At 38.4% G+C, this 23,066-nt stretch overlaps 1 protein-coding gene across 1 annotated transcript in view; it reads right to left on the bottom strand.

Annotated features, from left to right (window-relative positions):
- Positions 1-23,066, bottom strand: part of SVIL (supervillin) — a 75,355-nt gene that overhangs the window by 19,632 nt on the left and 32,657 nt on the right. Inside the window, exons 16-23 of the mRNA XM_080611685.1 lie at positions 22,465-23,035; positions 20,832-21,051; positions 16,615-16,744; positions 12,427-12,504; positions 11,791-11,859; positions 5,971-6,121; positions 3,025-3,114; positions 2,855-2,941 (exon numbers count right to left, since the gene is read on the bottom strand). Of these exons, the coding sequence (XP_080467811.1) occupies positions 2,855-2,941; positions 3,025-3,114; positions 5,971-6,121; positions 11,791-11,859; positions 12,427-12,504; positions 16,615-16,744; positions 20,832-21,051; positions 22,465-23,035 (1,396 nt within the window). The remainder of the gene's footprint in view (positions 1-2,854; positions 2,942-3,024; positions 3,115-5,970; positions 6,122-11,790; positions 11,860-12,426; positions 12,505-16,614; positions 16,745-20,831; positions 21,052-22,464; positions 23,036-23,066) is intronic.

Genomic DNA, 23,066 nt, shown 5'->3' with positions numbered 1-23,066 from the left:
AGCATTCACAGCCTCCCTGGGCAACCCATTCCAGTGCCTCACCACCCTCACAGTAAAGAATTTCTTCCTTATATCCAATCTAAACTTCCCCTGTTTAAGTTTGAACCCGTTACCCCTTGTCCTGTCACTACAGTCCCTGATGAATAGTCCCTCCCCAGCATCCCTGTAGGCCCTCTTCAGATACTGGAAGGCTGCTATGAAGTCTCCATGCAGCCTTCTCCTCTCCAGGCTGAACAGCCCCAACTTTCTCAGCCTGTCTTCATACGGGAGGTGCTCCAGCCCCCTGATCATCCTCGTGGCCCTCCTCTGGACTTGTTCCAACAGTTCCATGTCCTTTTTATGTTGAGGACACCAGAACTGCACACAATACTCCAAGTAAGGTCTCACGAGAGCAAAGTAGAGGGGCAGGATCACCTCCTTTGACCTGCTGGTCACGCTCCTTTTGATGCAGCCCAGGATACGGTTGGCTTTCTGGGCTGCGAGAGCACACTGAAGCTGGCTCATGTTCATTTTCTCATTGACCAACACCCCCAAGTCCTTCTCTGCAGGGCTGCTCTGAATCTCTTCTCTGCCCAACCTGTCGCTGTGCCTGGGATTGCTCTGACCCAGGTGTAGGGCCTTGCACTTGGCATGGTTAAACTTCATAAGGTTGGCATCAGCCCACCTCACAAGCGTGTCAAGGTCCCTCTGGATGGCATCCCTTCCCTCCAGCATATCAACTGAACCACACAGCTTGGTGTCATCAGCCAACTTGCTGAAAGTGCACTCAATCCCAGTGTCCATATCACCTACAAAGATGTTGAACAAGACCGGTCCCAACACCAATCCCTGAGGGACACCACTCGTTATTGGTCTCCAGCCGGACATTGAGCCATTGACTGCAAGCCTTGCATGCAGCCATCCAGCCAGTTCTTTATCCACCGAGTGGTCCACCCATCAAATTGATGTCTCTCCAATTTAGAGACAAGGATGTCATGTGGGACAATGTTGAATGCTTTGCACACATCCAGGTAGATAACGTCAACTGCTCTACCCCTGTCCATCAGTTTTGTAGCCCCATTGTAGAAGGCCACCAAATTGGTCAGGCAGGATTTCCCCTTAGTGAAGCCATGCTGGCTGTCACCAACCACCTCCTTGTTTTTCATGTGCCTTAGCATGCCTTCCAGGAGAATCTGCTCCAAGATTCTGCCAGGCACAGAGGTGAGACTGACTGGTCTGTAGTTCCCTGGGCCATCCGTTTTCGCCTTCTTGAGAATGGGGGTTATATTTCCCTTTTTCCAGTCATCAGGAACTTCACCTGACTGCCATGATTTTTCAAATATGATGGACAGTGGCTTAGCAACTTCGTTTTCCAGTTCCTTCAGGACCCACCGATGGATTTCATCAGGTCCCATGGACTTGTGTATGTTCAGGTTCTTAAGATGGTCTCGAACCAGATCCTCTCCTACAGTGGGCCCAAGGTCTTCATTCTCACAGTCCCTCTGTCTGCCTTCCAAGACTTGGGTGGTGTGGTCAGAGCATTTGCCAATGAAGACCAAGGCAAAGAAGTCATTCAGAACCTCAGCCTTCTCCAAATCCTGAGTAGCCAGTTCTCTCGATATCTTCCGGAGGGGGCCCACAGTGTCCCTAGCCTGTTTTTTATTCGCAATATAATTATAGAATCCCTTCCTGTTATCCTTAACATCCCTAGCCAAGTTTAATTCTAACTGGGCCTTAGCTTTCCTCACCTGGTCCCTAGCTTCCCAGACAACATCCCTGTATTCTTCCCAGGCTGCCTGTCCCTGCTTCCACCTTCTATAAGCCTCTTTTTTCCTTTGAATTTTCCTGAGCAGCTCCTTATCCATTCAAGGAGGTCTCCTGGCCCTCCTGCTGCACTTCTTTCTAGCTGGGACACAACACTCCTGAGCTTGGAGCAGGTGATCCTTGAATATCAATCAACAGTCTTGGGCTCCCCTGCCCTCTAGGGCTATATCCCACGGAACCTTACTAAGCAGGTTCCTGAAGAGGCCAAAGTCTGCTCCCTAAATATGCAATAATCTGTATTACAGAATGACTGGGAAATATAGCTAAATCAAAAGTTAGGCACTATCAAAAATGAGTAATTTTGATAGGATGACATAAGCATTTTATGGTCTTGTATATTCCATACTACCTCCAACCACATATTTCCTTCCTTTGGAAATATCTACTAGAACTGTAAGTAGAAAATTCGCGCCTTCAGACTATACACACCTATGCTAGTGCCACTTCTGCTGAAACATGAATACATTTTTTAATGGTATTTGACACTCTATAAATTACAAATGGATTTTTGTCTTACAAATGGAAGACATACATATGATATGGAAACACCAGAGAACTCTAGACAGCTTCATAGGTAGCCAACAAGCTGCATGAGGAAGCTATATGAGCTGCTACAGAGAGTCAGCTTTCAAAAATGCAGGAAGTTGAATGAACTGTGCGTGGAAGCAGCTTAGTGTCCTATCTTGATTTTAGTAAGATTAAACCACATTTAAAGCTGTTTCACTGTTTATAGCAATATGGTTCAGATTGTGTGGTTCTAAGAAATTTTGCTCTCAGAAAGAATGTGCGCATTGTGTGTAAGGAAAGAAGAAAGTTATTTTGGCATTTGTGATTTATTCTATTGTACATACAAAATACAATAGCATAAGGCTTTTTTGTTGAAATTTAGCAAAGACTGAATCATAAATATAAACTGTGTGATCATTAAGTGCTGTCTGAACAAAGAAATATTCAGTTTCTGTTGCCAGGTATTTTAAGTAAGAGGTACTTTACAAGGGATTTACTGAAGCTGGAGAGTGGATACATTGCCACCTTTGGTAACTCTACTAACCTTTGTTATTCAGCCTTCCCAAGAACGACTCCAACTTGTCAAGCTTCATATCGGATTCCAATTGCATATCAGGCCTGGCTTCAATTTCTAAGCAAACCAGAGAGTAAAACTTGTTAACTGACAGGAAGTAAAATAAGCCTGAAGATATTTCATCCATTTTTATTCCTTACCTTCCAAGGGCTTTGTAACTGGAGTGGTAGACTTCTGCCGGTTACTGAAAGGGGATGCTACTGGTGTTAGTGCACTTGGAGAAGCCAGGCCTGCATAAGAACACAGAACATAGGAAATACGGTCCTAGGTCAGGCCACGTTTCCAACAATGATCACAGGGGGAGCTATTTAGGGAAAGTGCTGGCCACTTTGTACAGTCCCCCATTCTTCCACAGCCTCCACTGTATCCCTGCTGTATTAGGGATGGCAGTGTGATTGCCCTGCTTGCTCCTTAAATCAACAGCAGCCTCATGAATTGTCCCAGTCACAAGAACAAAACTTTGTTTCCAAGTGTCTGTGAGCACACTAACGCAAAATACATACTTTCTCTTGAATTCAGTCATTTTGCTTGTTTTCCAGGGAGCAGCAGTTCACTTGGTCTATGTTTTGGATTCCTGTTCTACCGCAAGCCACACTTTAAAACATGCAACTGTTTTGAACAAAAAGATACGGTTAGCAGGGAAACTACCAAGAATTTGCTTGGCACCTTCACTTCCATGCCACCTTTTTAATTTAAACCCACCTCTACTAATATATATAGCTGGATGCATCTGACCTGTGAACGCTGTCCCTGGATGAAATGGTAATTCTTGGGCCCTGTTATGTTTTAAGAACACGTGGAAATGGAAGTGGAAATCATAGCCCCCATCACAGCAAGCACTGCTCCCTCCTTTTGTTGTACTCCTTTTGTTTGTCTCCTTCTCTGGAGACATTCAAAACCCGCCTGGACACATTCCTGTGTAACCTCATCTAGGTGTTCCTGCTCCGGCAGGGGGATTGGACTAGATGATCTTTTGAGGTCCCTTCCAATCCCTAGCATACTGTGATACTGTGATACTCTCCTCCATTCTTTTCAGTAAAAATCACAAAAAAATCATTCTGGACCCAGTGGGTAAAATAAGATGACTTCTGTTTACTTCTTTTAATGTGAATCTATGTTGCTCCAGTAAGAGAAATGGCACTGTATAGGTTTCATGGTTTTTATTAGGTAGAAAAGTATATCAAAGCAAAGAATTGCATCTATTACCTCTTGTTGCCTAGACGTTCAGTAAATGGGAAAACTGACATTTAAACTTTCCTCTAATAACCTATTTTCCACTTAGCATAGCTTACTAATTACTGAGCTACATTAAGTTTAAGCCTTCAGTTATTCTGATCAGATTAAACCATTATTGTGCTGGGAGAGTATATACTAGCCACATTTCTACTATCTTCACTGCAAGTCCTAGCAAGTCATAATTGGCAAATGCTAAGAGATTTAGAATATAATCAAATACCTTTTCCATAAACCAATTTTTTTTCCCCATTACTCAAGAGACTCAAAATTCCAGCAGGCTCTAAGTCAACTGCTAAAGCCTTCATCAAAGCTTATTTGAGAGAACACAGATCTTAAGCAGCTCTCCCAGGACTTAATCCACAAGACCATATTGAGAATTGCTTCAGATGTTACTAAACAATCACCTTTCAATTAGGACTGAAAAATTTTCAGTAATTGTAAGAAGCAATTAAAATACAGCATCTGTGCACATGTACATACCAAAGATTTAATTTTGCATTGCTTTCTCATTATCTCTGAAATTAAAAAACTCATCATGATAATTTACTATTTTAGGGAACAAAAATAGCACACATCTGAATAAAATCCCACTTGGGCTACTTTTATTGATGCCACTGTCACTGGATTACCTTCCTTCCCCATGTGAATGATTGTGGCACCTAAAGTGATCCTTTCAAGGTATTTTTCTTTTCCCATTAAGAAAAACAAAAGCTTTCACTTTCTATTCCTTTCAAAAGGCCAATATATTTAGGGGAATGAGGAGTGCAATCTCAAAAAGGAATCTCTGGACCACTGAACACTTTCTCTTGTCAACCCTCCAAAATAAGTTAGTCTTTGAACACTGACCAGTGGCATTTCCAGCAGCAAAACAGTGTAAGAAGCAGCTAAATTATGTTATCAATAGATGTGATTTGCAATACCATGTATCTCTTTATCTGCCAACAGAATGTGACTTGGACTGTAAATGGAGTTACTCCCTATTGTAATACTGCCCTCACCAAACAATGATTTTTTATTTTTGTGGTTGTCATTTAACTTAAGGTTCACTGTTGTTGTGTTTAATAACCAAGTTCTTGTAACAAAATTTAGTCTCCATTAACCACAGGAGATCAGTTTAGATGACTTCTTCCCAAACCTATCATCTTCCCAGGCACATTGCATGAACAGCTAAATTTCTACCAGAGTTCAGAGACTCCTGTCCACTTCAGAAGAATGACTGCATCTGGAAACAGTGACTGAGTCCAAGAGATCCCAAAAATGTCAACATTGCTCCCTTGTTATTTCTACTCCCTGATTCTATGCAGAAATCTGTTCAGTGACTTCTTCAGCCAAGCATAACACTTCAAGTTGTCCAGAACAGCATCCATAAAAATAACATGTGTTTGCTAAATATTCCCAGTGATCCTAGGAGTCAGGAAAGTGCCAGCAACAGCAATAACTAGATTTCATAACTTTTCTCTAGACAGTGCACCTGGGTTTTAAATGAATTAAAGAATAAATTTCTTATTTATTACAGAATAAATAAGAAAGAATAATCCAATTGTACACTTTGAGTTGTATCAGAAGGAAAAAAGAAACATATGGCTCTTCCAGTAATTGACCACCACTGGTCAGGCAGAGCCCAATAATAACTGGATGGTAGTGCAACAGGATAGACCAAAATGGATTAATATCAACAACCAGAAGAAGCTACAGCGAACAGCCTCATGACACGATATTCAGTTGAAGATAAATAGTTCTCCTCCTCTTGCTAAACATGGATACTGTTTCTGCATAGCTTGAGCTTAACTTTATTTTGACTAGACAGATAAGCAGTGGCTTATTTATATTGGGATCATTTCATCACTGACCTTTTTTTACCATTCGGCCAGCTACAGTGAACTGTGTGGAGTCATTGGCTGCTCCTTTACCCTTAGACTTCCAGGCTTCTTCTCGAGCTGTAATCAGGTGTTTCCTTTCTTCAATGGTCATTTGGCTCTCCTGGTTATCTGCCATTCTCTGCTTTTTGAGGGGAAGAGAGAAAGAGATGTTAAAAAATAGGTAAACTGACCAGGATTCAGCAAAAGACTGAGCAGTTCAACTGCCAGCTGCAGAGGGAAAAGAACAGAAGAAAAAAAACCCTAGTAAAGTAAAATCACAGACACAGCTTAGTGACCCTGATCCTGAGAAGCTTCACTGTCTTGCTGCCCCATTACACTGTGAAGCTAAGATTTTGATCTCTGCTCTTTGACATTTCTTGAAACTACAAGGCAAATGGCATCCCTCTAAGCAAAGCAAACCATTTACTCTGTACATAATTTTCTAGACTTTGTTCTTTTGAAGCATGACTTGCTACACTAGTGACATCACTAAACTGACCTTCAGCAGATGTTTTAAAGTACACAAATCTGTAGGTGGCACAGGGGATAACAATGAAGAAGTGTAACTTCAGTTGGTGATTTCTGAATCAGTCTCTTACGATAACTCAATTCTCCAAGCAGGATTAGCAACCTTATCTCTCCAGGGCTGCTCATTTTTGTTCGTATGTCAGCTTGTTCTACTGAGTGCTTTTCCAATGACTGTGATCAATACTCCTGCCTCCTCCTTTTTTTTTTTTTTCTTAAAGGACATTCTGAGCTTTGCTTGCTTGCTTTGGAGGGTAACAGCCAACAGCTTGAGTGATCAGAAGCAACCAGGAGCATTGACTATCTTAGTGCTTTCCTATCTAACACAAAAGATTGATGACAATACATTAGATAGGAAAGAAACTGAATTTACATATTTTGCTTAGGCCAGGTCAGGCCAAAGAAATACTGCTTCAGTGCACTTATCTTAAAAACGTAGCAACATTTCAGGGATTACACTGCATAGAAATCAAGCATAAAAGTATTTGTAGTGCTTCTGACTGTCAGCTCTAGAATTACTTCCAAGCTGTGTGCTATTTGTCATTTTGCTTCACAACCTGGCTGCTAGAATTGAAATACCACATGAAAATCTAACGCTTTAGCACAGCTCTAGCTCATGCAACCACAGAGGGGAAATGAAAAAGTACGCTAAAGCTTGTGAACACAAAGTAAACACTCTTCTTCTTTCAAGATACAAGGAAGAGCTGTAAGTCCAGATATTCGTATTTATTATTTTTTTTTAAATAATAAATCAGTCTAAATAAACCAGTCACTTTTTATAAAAACAATTCTGACTGCAGGGGACACACTGAAAAAGAGATTTCTAGTTTTCATCATTTACCGAGAGCAGTATGAACCAGTAAGAAGTGTAAAGATAATCCAAGAAGTGACTTGTACAAGGACTAGGACATGAGAGCTCTCCGCTCCTTTCTCTAGTTCCATGTATCTCTGCAGCCTTCTATAGTAACACTTGCCCTCAGTTTATTAGGAAAGATAGCTGGATAGCCAGACACTGTGACTACAAGTAATGGTAATCAAGATAAAAACCTCTGTTTTTCCCTAGAACTCCAAAATGTTCCATAGAAATAACAAGATGCAAGTCTATTCAATATCTCTTCCTCATCTGTAAAAGCCTCTGAATGCTTTGAAGAAAAACACTGGAAATAATCTCTGTTCACTTCACCCACTCTCTACCCATTCCAGTGTCAGCACAGCCACCTCTGGGATGAACAGCTGGTAGAAAAATCCCACAGCAACATACTAAAGGAGATGCGGGCAGGAAATTAATAAATACCTAATGAAACCACAAGTGACATTTCATACACAAAACAAGTATTTAACTTAGTGAGGATGCTGACTTCCGTTACAGTATGAGGGGAAGTGATGGAGAGGCAGGAAAAAGTAGAATCATATGGATTCTGCCTTTTTTTCTTTTTTTAAGTGACAGGGTGCTTGATTTTGAATTGTGCCTCCAGCAAATACCTGAAGCTTCAGAGTCTGAGCTACTGGAAATTCTGAAGACACAGACCTGTAAACAGTGTGTGTGTTAATCACTACACGTGTAAATTGTGAGAAACATCATAAATTATTCTGGACCAGTGCCGAAGGACAAAGGAGAGCAGCTGTCTAACAGCAGAAACAAACTCTTTTTTTAATGGAAGATTTCAAGCTGTTCCATTGGGCAAAACATCTTTGGAGTTCCCAAAAAAATTAAATCAGACTGGACGTGTAAGTTACAAAACTCAGAGCAATTCCATATTAGATCTCTTCCTAATGCATGATGACTCCCAGCTTTGTCTGTTAATGAACACATGAACTAAAAAAATCCCGATAAACTGAACAGACACCAAGCAATCCCTAACCCGTTTAATTTGCCGTAACAGTCCTGATGAAAAAACAAAGGTATATGTGATGATTAAAGGAAAGAGTAATTTTCTATAGTTGGAGAACTAATATGAGCCAACACAACTGTCAAAAGACATAAGTTGTTCAAAGCATGCTCTAGCTGGAAGAAAATAAGGCAAGAAAGGTAAAGTTCGACAAGATTTTAAGTGCAAATTTTACTTCCAAGTGAAAAAAGATATGAAAGAAGATTAAATCTCAAATTTGTAACTCTGACATTTTGATAACGGGACCTAAAGAGCCCAATAAAAAAGTCTAAACAAGAAATAATGTGTCAAGAATAAAAAAAAAAAAAAAAATAAATCTTAGGAAGACAACAGGTCCAGTGCAATTTTTTCCATTCAACATAAAAGCTGGTTACGTTCAATGACACTTTCTAGTTTATCATGAAAAATACATCCATATGTTCATTTATGTCTCATTTCAGACAAATAAAAGTTCATAAAATGAAGTGAAGGAAAAGGATGAGAAGAATTGGTATCCCACAGCATGAAATAACTGGAATGGGAGATGCCCCAAAAACAAGCAGTGAATTTAAAAAAAAAGCTGTTAAAAATGGAAAAATGTATAGGATTGATTAAAAGCTCAGATGGGGACAATATCCAGAAGTAAAATTGAAGCATACAGGTACAGGTCACAAAAGTAATGTGTTGTTACAGCAGTTACACTTCCATGAGTGCCTGGAAGACAATCAATGAAGAATCAAAGCACAGGCGCATAATTAATGCTATTCCACATGGCATTATGGAAAACAGGTTTAATCAAAATGGTAAGTTTGATGAGCTCAAGTATGATTAAATATGTTAACACAGTTATCTCTGATTTCTTTAATATATTTGACTTAATCACAGATGATATTCTGAGGTTTTTTTGAGCAATATAAAAATATCAGTGCAGCTTACAGGCTGCAAACTAGTTAACTGACTGAAAAATTATCTTTAAACAGAGAAAAGCCATGCAGTGAACTGATTCACCCCAACTTTGACCAAAATGTTTACTTGCACATGGAAAAAGGATATGGTTCTGCTGAGAACACCCTCAGGATGAGGCCAGCACACAGAAAAGTGATGAAAAAATGATCACATAGACTGGCAACAGGGGGGTGAGGGGGAAGGTTATCAGAAAAATCTAATAAACTAGGCTTTTAAGAGAAATGTTATTTGAAAGAGGGAAAAAATGCAAAAAGTCTGAAACAAATGAGAAAAATTCCCATGGAACCAAAGTTGCTCTGAGCAGATAATCTGTACCGCAATAGCCCACCCATCTCCAGCCTCTACACTTCTATTCACAATGCTGACAGTTTTGAAAGGTTCCAGGAAAGAGCTACAATATTTTTTCAAGATTTGAAAAAATTGACCTCAGATTAAATCAGATGAGTATGTATTTTTACTGAAGAGAGGGTCAAGAGTTAAGCTTTACCCAGCAAGAATTACAAATGAAAAAATACTTAATATTGCTGTGAATTATTTTCTGTATGCTGACAGCCTAGAACAAAGACTGAGTGTTTTTCTAAAATATTTGGTTTAAGTCTGAGAAGGAGCTGTAGACCTGATGCGAGAACAATTAGAACCAGGGATTATTTTTCTCCCCACCAGATGGTTAAGTTGGATGATGATACTGGTCTTTTCCAGCACTGCGACACATTTCTTGAGGTTATGCACAGGCATTCCACTGTTTTTGTAGCATCAGTTCATGCTACAGAAAGGCTCACTTTGCTGCAATTACAAGCAATTACATGCAATTACAGCAATGCTCCATTTCGTACCATACATTTTTTCAGCTCAAGCAGTGTCCCCTTTAGCTTGCTAGAACACAGCTGACAGTGGTCTGTAAGCAGGCTGGTTTGTTGTTTGGGGTTTGTTTTGGTTTTCTAATGCAAGAAATAAGAGAATTTATGGTTTTCTATGTCAAAGATCGACTGCTCCACATGGGGAAGTCAAACCAAGAATGAGTATAAAAAAAGTAAAATGCAAAAGGGGAATCCATTTAAAACCAGTGTTATAAATTATATAAAAGAATAATCCAAAAAGTACCTATTTGCTTTTTAATACAAGTAATTTCTCTAGCTTAGGGTCCTAAGACAAAAAAAAAAGCACAAAAAGAATCCAACAGTTATACAACTATGGAATAGTTTCTGCATTATTTTCCTCTGCAATTTTATATGAGTCTTGTTATATGGAGAAAACTCAAATGCAAATGCATGGCTTTCTGTTCAAAATTGGTTTGAGCAAAATAGGATATACCCAACTCGTGTTTATTGCAAACAAAAAAAATGATTAATTGTGCCAGAAGAATCCCAAACAAATCTGTATGCACTTTGACACTGTGATAGAAGGAAGCAGCTTTCTAAGAGAGCAGGATGTAGCTCACCATGGGGTGTTCCACTTTTAAGACAGATGGGATGAACAACCTATTGGAGGACCTCCTCTCACTAGTGGAGTGATATTATGTTATTAAGTTAAACTACATATTTACCTTCTAGATACATAGAGCTGGTGAATCCTGTCACAACAGAATTAATAGGTTATCTGAAGTAAATGGTAATATAGCTATCTTAAATCCAGAGAAGAGGTAATGCTTAACGCTTTTCGGTTGCTAGCCCTAAATTTCATTTTTAATTAAAAAAAAAACCAAAAAAACAAACCAAAACAAAGAAATCAGAGTAAATGATCATGCTCAAAGCCAGCTATGAAAATAAATGTGGGAACAGTAAATATCAGTAGTTGAAACTTTTATCGTAGTTTGAATAGCCTCTGCCATAATCATCATCCTCTGTTCTAGCAGTGAGTATCAGCCCCTTGAATTCACTGCCATTATGCATGACGGTCAGAATGTTCCTCACATGCAACATACACTGTATTCTGTGTGGGAATAAAGAACCACAGATGTAAGCTGGAAGCCAAGGGACAAGGAGGTGGAATAAACCAGGATTAGATTTGCATAGACATTTCAGTGAACTCTCCCTGTTTTGTCATGTTTTTCTTCCAACTCCTTTCTTTGCCCACTCCTGCCTTAGCTTTTTTTACCTCCGATCACGTGAAACAGGCTCTGTTTGCTCAGATCAAGATCCGGTATTCTGCTTCTGCTCAAAGGCAACTCTGTTATGTAGCTCTACTGAAAAAAGTTTATACTTCTCATTATCTATTAGTTCTTCATAAGTTCTTCTAATTGTTTATGATGGAATTGCAGAGGTATGGACATGATTTTAAGGAACACTTGAAGCTTCTCTAACATCTTGAACAGCAGCAAGAACTCTATTCTCAAGCAAACTCAAAGTTTACTCTGTCGTCACATGTTGCTTTGGGAATGTGCATCTTAGATACTAATGTAATTTTCTTAGTCCTCCCTCCAATAATTAAATAGGAAGTTTATACAGCATTTCACCTTCCATCTCCAAGGATGACGTTCATTAGAAATCAGAGAGCTTGATTCTTTCAAACTAGTACTACACACCTTTAAGGAAGAAAGAGAGAGAAGCAGGAAGATGGGACAGTCAAAGAATAGAAGCAGGATGTGCAAAGGCAAATATCGTTTAGACAGGGACTAGGGAAAATCACTATAGGAAAGTCACCTCTGAACAAAAGTAGTCAATAAATTAGATGATTTTATGCCTTACATTGTATATGTGCAATACTTACACAGAAGTCAGGGGTACAGAGCATTTTGTGCTAGAATAAATGCTGTGCAGTTACATATTGCTTTTATTAACAATGTGCAAGGGTTTTTGCATTTTATAATGAATGCAATAATGCCTCCTTTATTTACTTCCTCATCTATATAGTCTAACAGATACAGAATTTTTAGAAAAGCAACCATAATAGAAACAGTAGCAGAATGTATATGAAGAAGACTTCACAGCATAAGGGCCTAATACTATGTTCCTTTAACACAGCATTTACTAAGCTGGTTAATCACTTTAGAGGATTATTAATTTCTTATGTAAAAAAACCCCAACAAAACCTGCCAAAATGTGCTTACTTGAAATTGTTGAGCATTTAAATTGTGCAGACTTTTCCTCACCTGATTAATAGGTAGAAAAGGATGAAATTTATGGAGAGCAGGTATAACGGGAGAGTAAGTAGAAGCATATACAGGTTCCTATGACAAGGACAGAAGCAAAGCGAAGGAATTAGAATAGTACTGTACTGTCAGAAAAGGACTGGACTATCAGAAATGGAGATGGGGCAGACATAACTCATCTTCTCCTAATTTCTTAAAATGAAAGTAAATCTGAATCTTTTAATCTTCTAGAAATGTTTCTCCTATTGGAAAGCCAGAGAACTGAAACAACACAACAGCATCTTTACCAAAGCCATTCCATGCAGGAATTAGACAAGTTAGTAACAGTATCAATACAACTCAACACAGAACAAAACAGCACAGCCAGAAAAATGCACTTTTCATATGCTGAAAAGATTTATGTCCCTGCTTTCATGCACCATTAAATTGATGAACCATGTCAACCACAACATGAATAATTCTGCTATAAGTTTAATCAGATCTTGCTCAATAACAAGTCATCTATTTTCTGGATGAACGGAAAGAACGCTTACTAAAACTGGGATACTCAAAAGCCATCTGGAGGGAATTGCTTAGCCCACAGCACTCAGTGAAGGTGGGTTCACCATTCTAAAGCCTATAAATAACCCTGCTTCAGAGCTGGGCTTACCCAAAGCTGATTAGGCATGGCTTTATCAGTTGTAATTCTTCTTCTTTTCTACAGGTTAAAGCAAATGTGGAACACATTTGTTCCACATTGCATTCTCTCCACAATATGGGTAAATGCAGCTCATTAGAATGGCTCAAAATGAATCCTAGCCATTATTTTCAGCTTCAATTAGAACTGGATACGAGCACTTGGTGGATGCCATATATGAAATGGCTGAAACTTTTTATCCATCCAGATTACCACAGCAAGAGACTGATATTTTGCCTAAAGGTCACTTATTAAGGGCTTACCCCCTTTTAAGACTTTCATACACTTCCTCTCTGAGTAGTTCTGAATTGAATGTTTAGCCTTAGCCTTTAACACCAGTGCTGACCTGCAGTTCGAACTTGCTGTAAGAATTAAGTGCATTTCAAATGTCATTCACTGCTTTAACATTGACTGCAATGCAGCTGGTAATCACATTAATCAGGGACTCTGTTAAAAGTGTCTGACTATAAATCAGGAATTTTCATTCCAGTAAATTTTACTATTTTAACACTAAGGTAGGACTTTAAAGTTAGGTAATTTTTCTACCCATGAAAGAAAACCCTAAAACTGGAAGTCTTCCATCCAACCTAAGATGATGAATAGAGGTATACTAAATCAAAAATATTTTTCCCAAATAAAAGGGATTTTTTTCCCCAACGACATTCCTCAGTGTACAGTTGTTCCTCTTGTGTTAGAGCTATTCTTCTAGTTGTCCAAGTATGTTTTACCTTACACACGATAACTTAATAAGTCTCACAGCTTCCAACAAATTATCCTCCTATGTACAGCAATCATCAAAACAGATGCTGGACCTCAAAGTAAATCTCAACTTTCCCCCTTCTGTATCTCCTTGAGTTAATTCCTTAGGCCCTATTTTTTTCTCATTTGAGGTTGCTCCCTCAAGCTTTTCCATGAATTTAATGGGTTTTCTACACTTTAGCCTACATATAAATGACTATAACACATTTGAAGAAATATCTCACCATGTAGACAAATGTGCAAAAGCATTTTGAGTAGAAGTGATCAAAGAACGCTATTCAAAATAACTATTTTATTAAGAGTATGAATCTTTCAACTTCTGTTGTTTATTAGAAATCTAAATGTACTCTAATAACTTCTATTTTATACAGCTATGCTTCAACAATCAAATCTCCAGAACAAGTTAGATAATATACACACACAAGAAAACCTAAATAGGTGTCTGACTACATTAACAGGAGTGACATAATGCAACTAAAAACTTCAGGCATCATTTTGAACCAGCAGGGCATGACAGAAGTTTACATACCCTTGCTGTCAATTCATGACAGCCATGTGTGGAAATCGTATTTTAACTAGCTCAAAACATAGTAATCAGAACAATTCCTGCATTTTTATTGCAATCCAGCAACAGAAAGTACTAAGATTCTAAAGTATATTGTAGTCTCAAAGCTCTTCTACAAACAGAGACTTCAGTGGCACACTGCTTCACGGTCCTCAAAGGATAATAACCATCACATTGCTTAATTATCAAGAATAGCATTTCCAGATGTAAGGGCAGCTGACACAGTGTGTTACAAGAACTGTGGTCAAATTAGTGAAGCTTTACATTATTTTTATCATGTATCACATAATGAATCAGTATCACAAATATTAACACAGTTTAGGGAGTTGTGTATCTAACGAGACTGACATTTTTTTCTTACACATCCAAGATTTCACCCATTGGCAGACATGCAAATCCTTTGTTTTAGGCTCTAAATAGCCAAGAGCTAACATGAACCAACAGAGTGGGTGACCAAGCGTCACAGAAACTCCCACTGCTAGCATTCTTACTTCAAGCTTATACTGTTCAAGCACTTCATGCTTGCTTACTTGCTTTAAAAGCCTAACTTATGCTACATGGAGTGAAGTCTAAGCACACATGGTAACACAGCAGGGGGGATATGAGTGCTGGGGAATGAGAAGAGAGAACAAAGGTTTTGTCTCTGCCTAAATCTTGGCAGCTGCTTAAAGGTTTTTCCCAACTCCATTGTCTTTAGCTGGAGTACATTTGTTATCTGATCTCAACAGTTGTCATTTTGGAGACTAGCCTGTTAAAAATGTGATCGCAATTTTGCTTGCCTTGCTGAAACTATTTTTGCTTTAGGACATCTTTCAAACTTGCAACTGGAGTTTTGAGCAAGTTTACAGGGCAAAACCAAAACAAACCCTTAAATCCAAACTGCAAAATTCAACTTTCTTGTTTTTCTGCCCAGTTAAAACATAACCATTAAGTCACATGCTCAATAATGACATCCTCAATTTATCCTCAGTAGTGACACTGTCTAACAACTCCATACTTGTAATATGCTGATGGATGAGAGACTTTTTGTCATTGTTTGCCTATAGTATTTAATAGAAGCAGCGTTTTAACAGCTAAATAACTGCATCCAAAGATTTCTGTCCCCACTGGTAAAATTTATAATACAAATTTTGTCTTCACTTGTCCTCTGTGAAAATACTCCTTCAAATTTAAAGGCTTTTGAAACTGCCTGTTTTATCTGACACATTTTCAAAACACTAGACTCAGAAGGGAAGCAAGTCTACATTAGTCCTGTAGAAACCAGCAGTACATTTTGAAGCAAACTTCCCTGTCATCCTCACTTCTTGTGCTTTGGTTCACACTGGAGAATGCACAGATTTCTAGATCAGACTAAGCCCTGAAATGCGCTCCTGGATTCCCATGTAACACAGTGGCTGCTAATACCAGTCAGGCCACAGGAGCAGACTAAATGTAGCCTGAAGCAAAACTATATTGAAGCAAAACAAGCAAATATGGCATGTATAGCAGTTCCTTATCAGTAATCCTTCTGCTTTACAGATCCACTTCTGCTGGGAAACATAACTTACCCATGCATAGACATAGCCAGAGTGTGCTAGTGATGTGGACTTCCATTTCCTCTACACCTTTCTATCCATCTCCTACTATTCACTAACGCTGACAAGACAGGTAAAATCCTTGTCCAGATGGTTTTGGCTATCCGCAAACACCAAAGATTGTGCAAGATAACCAACAGCCAAATGGCTCATGAATGCTTTGGTAGCTGCATTTCTTCAGTGTTTCTAGGATCCAAAATTACCGCTAAAACAAAAGTATATGCACAGACAACACAGATTTAGGAATCTGAAATTTTTCAAGCTCACCCTTACTAAAGATAACACCTGAAATTAAAGTCGTAAGCTAATTTCACTGGGGTGTAAAGGCTTAAATCATTATACCTGTAAGTATTCTAGAAGCCTTACAAGCGCACTTAACATATTAATAATCTGCTGATGTAAAAACACTGTAACCAATATTGCATGTCCCAAGACAGTGAAGACATTCCTTTTTAAAGAGCTCTCATGTTGGGAGAACTGTTTTTTAAGCAAGCCTAATAACAAGAGGAATAGCAAGAGCTAGTAGCTAATATTAGGCATGCCCATCTACTTGGATGCATCTTCAAAAAGCTGAAGCACTTCAAGATGTTTTTTCCAAACAAGGATAGAGTTACCTTCTTCAACAGCTGCTCAACTTCTTGCATCTGTGTGCTACGATCAGTGACAGGCACTTTTGCATACTCCTGCTTTTTGCTGAGCCTGCTCTTCCAATCTTCTTCACCACTCTTCTTCAATAATGCCAACCTAGAATAAAAGCCATGCCAGCAGTTAGCTTTAAACACTGTATTTTGTTATCCTCAAAAGATACCCTTTCGCTAATGCTACATTCAAGAGAATTTGAAGTTAAGTTTTCTAACATTAACTAGTTATTTACATTTCATAAACATAATACAAAGCTCACAATCGAACACCAACCTTTTACTGAACATGTTGAATTATCTGTCAAAATACAGACATCTAGATCTGAGACACACCCCAGTTAATTTGCGTAGTCAGTGGAAATTGCCAATACAGTCAAGGGCAGAAAAGATACAATGCAGATCATCCTGAATATATATATATATAATTAGGTTAGATAATCACTACTTTTCTTCTCCTCCCTTCTGTCAATAAGACACAGAGAGTGGCTAGCTCAGCTATGGATGCTTATGCTGTAGATGTCCAGAGTTAGTAAGATGAATCCTACCTTTGGTCTTTACTGTACTCATTAAAAAAAGATTTTAAAAATTATTTTCTCTAAAACCCAAGAAGAAAGAGGTCTATACAACAGGCACCCACAAATTAGATATCATCAGCCTACTGATACTGCTTTCACTACAACTCCAGTGACTGAGGTTACTACCAGCCTCCTAGGGATCACTTAATATCTCCATGCTTAGCTCAGGCATTGCTGTGACACAAATCAGTAGTGCCAATGAAGTAGTAACTTGGTGCTAACTACACTACCGCCCTGAAATCTATCTGCAAGATTCAACTCATTTAAAGGATGTCCACTAAGTAATTTTTATTTTAGTTGAATTGTTTTACTACATTACTTTCTTTGATCTAGGGCATTTCAGTAAGGATTATACAAAACCTTTAACCCTATTATATTCAAAGAAGTTCAGCAGTTAAACCTATTTTGATGACAAGATGCCTTTATAGAGATGTGATTACTGTTACCCTCACAGTAAAAGTCTTGTCTTGAAACTGAGGAGAAGGAAAGGGTAGGACTGAATAGGTGTAGCCAGAAGTCAAGTTTCAGGCAGCTCCTTCCTGCAAAAATCAAGGGGTGCAACCATACTACTGACCTATTCAAGGATAATCAATTTGTCCTGAGGCAGCCATTTGAGAAGAATTGAAAATGCAGAAAATGGTAAACCCATAGAATACAATGACAGTAAGAATGTTAGTATTTGAGAAAGCAGTTATTTCCTTTCTTCCTGCCCAGGTAGGCAGCGCTGGCAGACTTCACATTGCCTGATTGATTCATACCTCACAGCATGGGATGAGTAGGGTTGAGAAGAGCTCACAACAAGGAGCTGAGACCATGGTCATTGTTTCCAAAGTGTATACAAGATTTCACTGCCCAGAACTAATCTTCTGGAGTGCATCCATGCATGTGTGAAACTGCGGAGGAGACCAAGATGGGACTGAATTGCTACCGTGCAGTTGAATTATCTTCGGTATGATGTTCTCTTAGGTCAGCTTTGCTTAGAAATGATCTGCAATAATGGAAGCTGAAAAGCATTTTGGTCAGCTTTGGCCTAAGATGGGTTTGTTTCTAAAATGCCTAGAGCTGCTCAGCATATCAGGCAGAAAATGGCCAATATGAGATAAGTAACTACGAAAAGGAAGCTGACTGTTAAAAGAGTGCAGAAATCTAGCCTGCATAAGAAATTCTTGCTCTGGCATCCATACATCAAAAAAGGTTGAAAATTCAGTTTAGGTTTTGTTCTTCCTGAGAGGGAATGAACAACGGTTAAGAGGTCTGCCAGAAATTAGAATTATCTGTAGGTTGTTTTAAATGGTGATCATGACATACAGCTGACTTCTGAAGTGGAGCTGACTGGATGGCTGCCTAGCAACTTTGGTCTCCATAAATACACAAAGACAGGTAGCTACACACAACTGATGTGCCATTTGAAGTCTTCCAAGACATTTCTCTTCCTGAAGGGAAGACAATTCAAAAAAAAGGTTTCCACCAATCAATCAGTGGATTTGCCCTGGGCTGCCTAAGACAAAACACAGCCAAAACTACTCAAATATATGAGCCTTTGCTCCCTCTCACCTCCAAGCTGTGTGTTTGCAGAAGAAGAGTGTCTTGTCTTTCTTGAAAAATCGTGATTTTCATTCTTCCATGTAATATTGGTAATTCTGAAAATGCCAGGCATACACTCACTCCACAAGGATAATATTAGTTCAGTGAAGTAAGTCTTTGTGGAAAATCAGTTCTGTCCAGACCAGCAGGCATGCATCCTGCCCAAATATCATTACATCTGTGGAAAAGCTGTTCTTCCATAAGGTGAAAGAATGTCTGACACAGCCAGAAAGATCCACTGGATGGGAAGATGAAGTTAGTGAATGTAAACGGGGTGAAAAAAAAATAATCCAAAGTTAATAGTTAATTTTTAGCAGAAATATTCTTTGAGGTTTATGAATACTTGGCATCAGCTTTAGCCAAGCAAAAGAAAATGACTGGTTGAAGTTTTTTTTAAATTCTGGGCCAAGAAGTAGGCTACTGTAGTATTTTGGAAGACTAAAACACTTTGGTACCAGCCCTGCCATTTACAGACGTTTGTGAAATCAGGATATACAAATTCTTGACAAGACAGAAGGTATTTTCTTCTGTCAGCTTTGGGACTGACGAGACAGTCTTGGAGGCCTAACGGAAGTGATTCCAGACTGACAGTCTTTAACATCAGTTACCCAAGAGATCAACTCAACCGAAGCATTAAATTTAGGACTGAAACAGCTGCTAATACTTGGATCTTCCCTCCCGCCTCTTTTTCCCCACAAGAATCGGGGAAGAATCATCATTTACCACCTATAAACCAGAAGTTATTGGTCTTAATCTTTATCTACCTAGACACTTGACGTATTTACTGAAGGGGAAAAGGGGGAAAAGAACACATTAGTTAGTAATGAAGGTTGCTTTAAACAAACCAATAGTAGACTGAGAAAGATAAGTACATCCTTCAGAAAAGGGACTGAGACTGCACAGCTATTGTAGATGTTCCTGCACCCTCTTCTTTGTGTTAAGAGGATAACAGGGACTGGAGATGCTCTATCAATAAAGAGGACTCCCATACACCCTAGAAATACATTAATTTAAGAAGCATGATTTGGAATTATGTTTAAAAATTTAAAAAGAAAAATAAAAATGGTTAGGAGTTCCTAATATCATACTCACCTCACCAAGTGAGGGAATACTTTTACACAGTCAAAGTTTAATCAGGCAGCTATTTTTATTTATTGGTTCTGCCTTCACTGTAGAAAAAGTGAAGTAAAAACAGGCCTATTTGTCAACCTGAAGCAAATAATTGTAACTTTACTTACTGGACTGCTACCAGATCCTTTTACAGTTTGGGACTGAGTTTATACTCTTAAAGTTTTACCTAAATTAGAATGACTTTTACAAGTAATACAGCAGCTATTGGAGCTCCAGCCATGAACTCCTACTGTCCGCACATGTGCGGACAGTAACATTTTGTTTAAGATCAGAATGAACTTGGGTTGGAAAAATATTTCTAATACTCCCACAAACCCATCCAACTTATCACCTTTTTCAAATCCCTACAGTAAGTTCTCAGAAGTCAAAATGGCAACCATGTATTTCTGAAGTAGAGAAGGAAACATCACAGTGTATCCCTGACTCCTTGTTCTCAACTAATTTAAAAGAGTATCCCATAGACCAATGAAAAACTGGTTATTTAAAAAAGATCACATTATACTTGTTATAACTGGAATCAGAACCTTGCGAAGTATATTGAGTATATCAAGTATAAATGTAACTACAATATGTATTTTTATACATGTGTTTTTATAAATGTAACTAGAACATGTATTTTTACAATTTTCATTTTCTGAACTACTTGTTGCTTATTCAGGTGGCTCTTTCAAAATCAGATTAACATGTTCGCTTGAACAGTAATTCTTGTTCACCACCATCTGCTATATAAGCATGTCAGGCAGATTAACTTCATGTTTCTGCTGTTAGCATTTGACATCTAAAGAAGCCTAATAATCACTGCTTAGCTTTTTCAGAAACAGGTTTAAAGCTGCTTTTTATACCACCAGCCTAATTACTGTAATTTATAGAGATAATTTAAAAAAAGTGAAATTCCAGTACCTTTCCTTAATTGACATCGTTTTGCTAGAATTATCAAGGACATCCTCAGTTGTTTGTGCTTTGTTCTCTCCAACAGAAAACATCTCACAGGAATGCTTATACAATTTGCCTTCCAATTGTTCGGAGAGCTCCTGCAGTCTACAAGATGCCGCAGCTGCAGTTTGTGAAACTGCTCTCATTGCTGATGTGCTGGTGAGTTCAGAAGTAGGCTCAGCATGGTCTGCCCATTCAAAAGAGAAGTGCTGAATTAGATTTAGTGCTACTCTCAATCATATTTCACATTACTAACACTGAAGCAGCAAATCTGGTTTCTAACATTCAAATTACAGGCTATCCTAACAGAGGAATAAAAACCCTCTGGCTGAGCTAGAGTACAAAGATGAATTGTGCAATATTATCTGCTGCATAGACTGGCCATTCATGACTGAAATTCACATGAAGCTACACAATATGTTCAATACACAATTCTGAACTTCATATGGATGACGGACAAACTGCTGCTACTGTCATCACATCAACAGGAAAACAAATGGACAGATAAAAGTGAGAGGGGAACAAAGAGTAGTGGAAGAGAAGCAGATAAAAATTAAATAAGAAATAAACATATTGGTAAAGCAGTTGAATGCATAAGTAGCATAGTAGGAGGACATTCAATAGATTAATAAAGGTATTATTTTGTAGGAGGGTGTTGGGGCTTTTTAAACCAGAGAAAATAATTGTCTTCATGAAAGATAAATGCACCATTACAGTTATCCTTAAGGAAATATGACTGCTCCTGTTTTATCCCAGTTTCTGTCTCCCCTGAAGTCACCAAAAGTTAATCGGATAGAATGGATACTGCTTTTGAGTAATACAGGCAGAATCATAGCTTCCTCCCTATGCTTGTTTGAAGACCATTAAATTAAAATTAACAACTTCAAAAGATGAAAACAAAAATGTTTCTAGCACTACAGGGTACTGTGTTCTTGTACCCCATCATAATAAAACAGAAGACCAATACAACATCCTTCTTAAATTCAAAAGAATAGAAGGCTTTATGCAATGACCAAAATAACTGATTCTTTCCAAAGCATTTTATTTATAGATGGGTGAGTTTACCTATTAAGTTTGAATTATGCTGTGCATATAGAAATGAAATTGCTCTGAGAATTACTTACATTGAAGAGAAAATTATACTGGTTTTGCAAAATTAGTTATGTGAAAACTATTGACTAGTAGCTATATACGTATGCATGCAATTAATATGTAACTATATATGCACAAGAAGGCAATAGTTAAGCGCAGACACCTGACCCAGAGCAGCAAGTTTGGTTATTCAGTATTTTGGAGGGCAGGGGCAAAGGCAAAAGAGGAAAGGCTAAACCTTAATTTCAATGTATAACATAACTTCTTTCAAAATCAGAAAATATGAGTAAAATTGAGCCATCTTTGAAGGCTGAAGAATTAAAATAACAACAAAGAGAAACTGTTTTTGTAAAACTTAAGGTTTCATAGTTATTTCTCTACTTTTAAACAGTGCTAAAAGAAGGAAACATAACCAGTCATAATAATGCTTTACATGATGACGTTTAAAAGGAGAGAAACATCACCATCTGCTGAATGAGACTACACCAATAGCAAGTATATACTACACCTCTTTGCCAAGTCTTGCTTTTCATAACACTTTCCAAATCCACCTTTTCTTCAAAAGACTGGCCTTCTTTGACTTCCCATTTACCTTGCATGCCAGTATCCACTTCCTTCTGTTCAAGAGGCTGAAAAAGTGCTTGTGAACTGAACAGTTCCAAGCTGCCCTTCCTCAGGAAGCTGTATGGTGTCTCTTTATGGTAGTCGCCTGTTTTTTCAGGAACAGGATGTGTGGTTTCTTCCTCAAAGGAGCTGTACTTTGTAATTTCATTAGCTTCATGTGCTATAAATCTCTTTCTTTCTTCTTCATGCTTCTTTGATGCTCTTTTGCTTTCTAACGCTTCCATTGAGGGCTGCCATTGTTCTGACTTCTGTGTGCGTTTTCCTGAAAAGTCTGAGTTTTCTGCTGAAGAGTGGAATCTCAAATCGGCTCTAGTGGCAGCACTCACATTTCCATCACTAGCTGGCTTCGTTTGCAGGTCTCCAGCAAACGATGTAGAAAGGGCAGATGCCATTGTTGAAATCGATGTTGCAACTGCAGTTGACAAGGCAGTAATTTTTCCACTTTCATTCTGTACCTACGAACACACACGCACACACACACACATA

This window comes from Psittacula echo, assembly GCF_963264785.1.
Source record: "Psittacula echo genome assembly, chromosome: 2".
NCBI classification, from domain to species: Eukaryota; Metazoa; Chordata; class Aves; order Psittaciformes; family Psittacidae; genus Psittacula; species Psittacula echo.
This window is presented reverse-complemented; position numbering and strand designations above follow the sequence as displayed.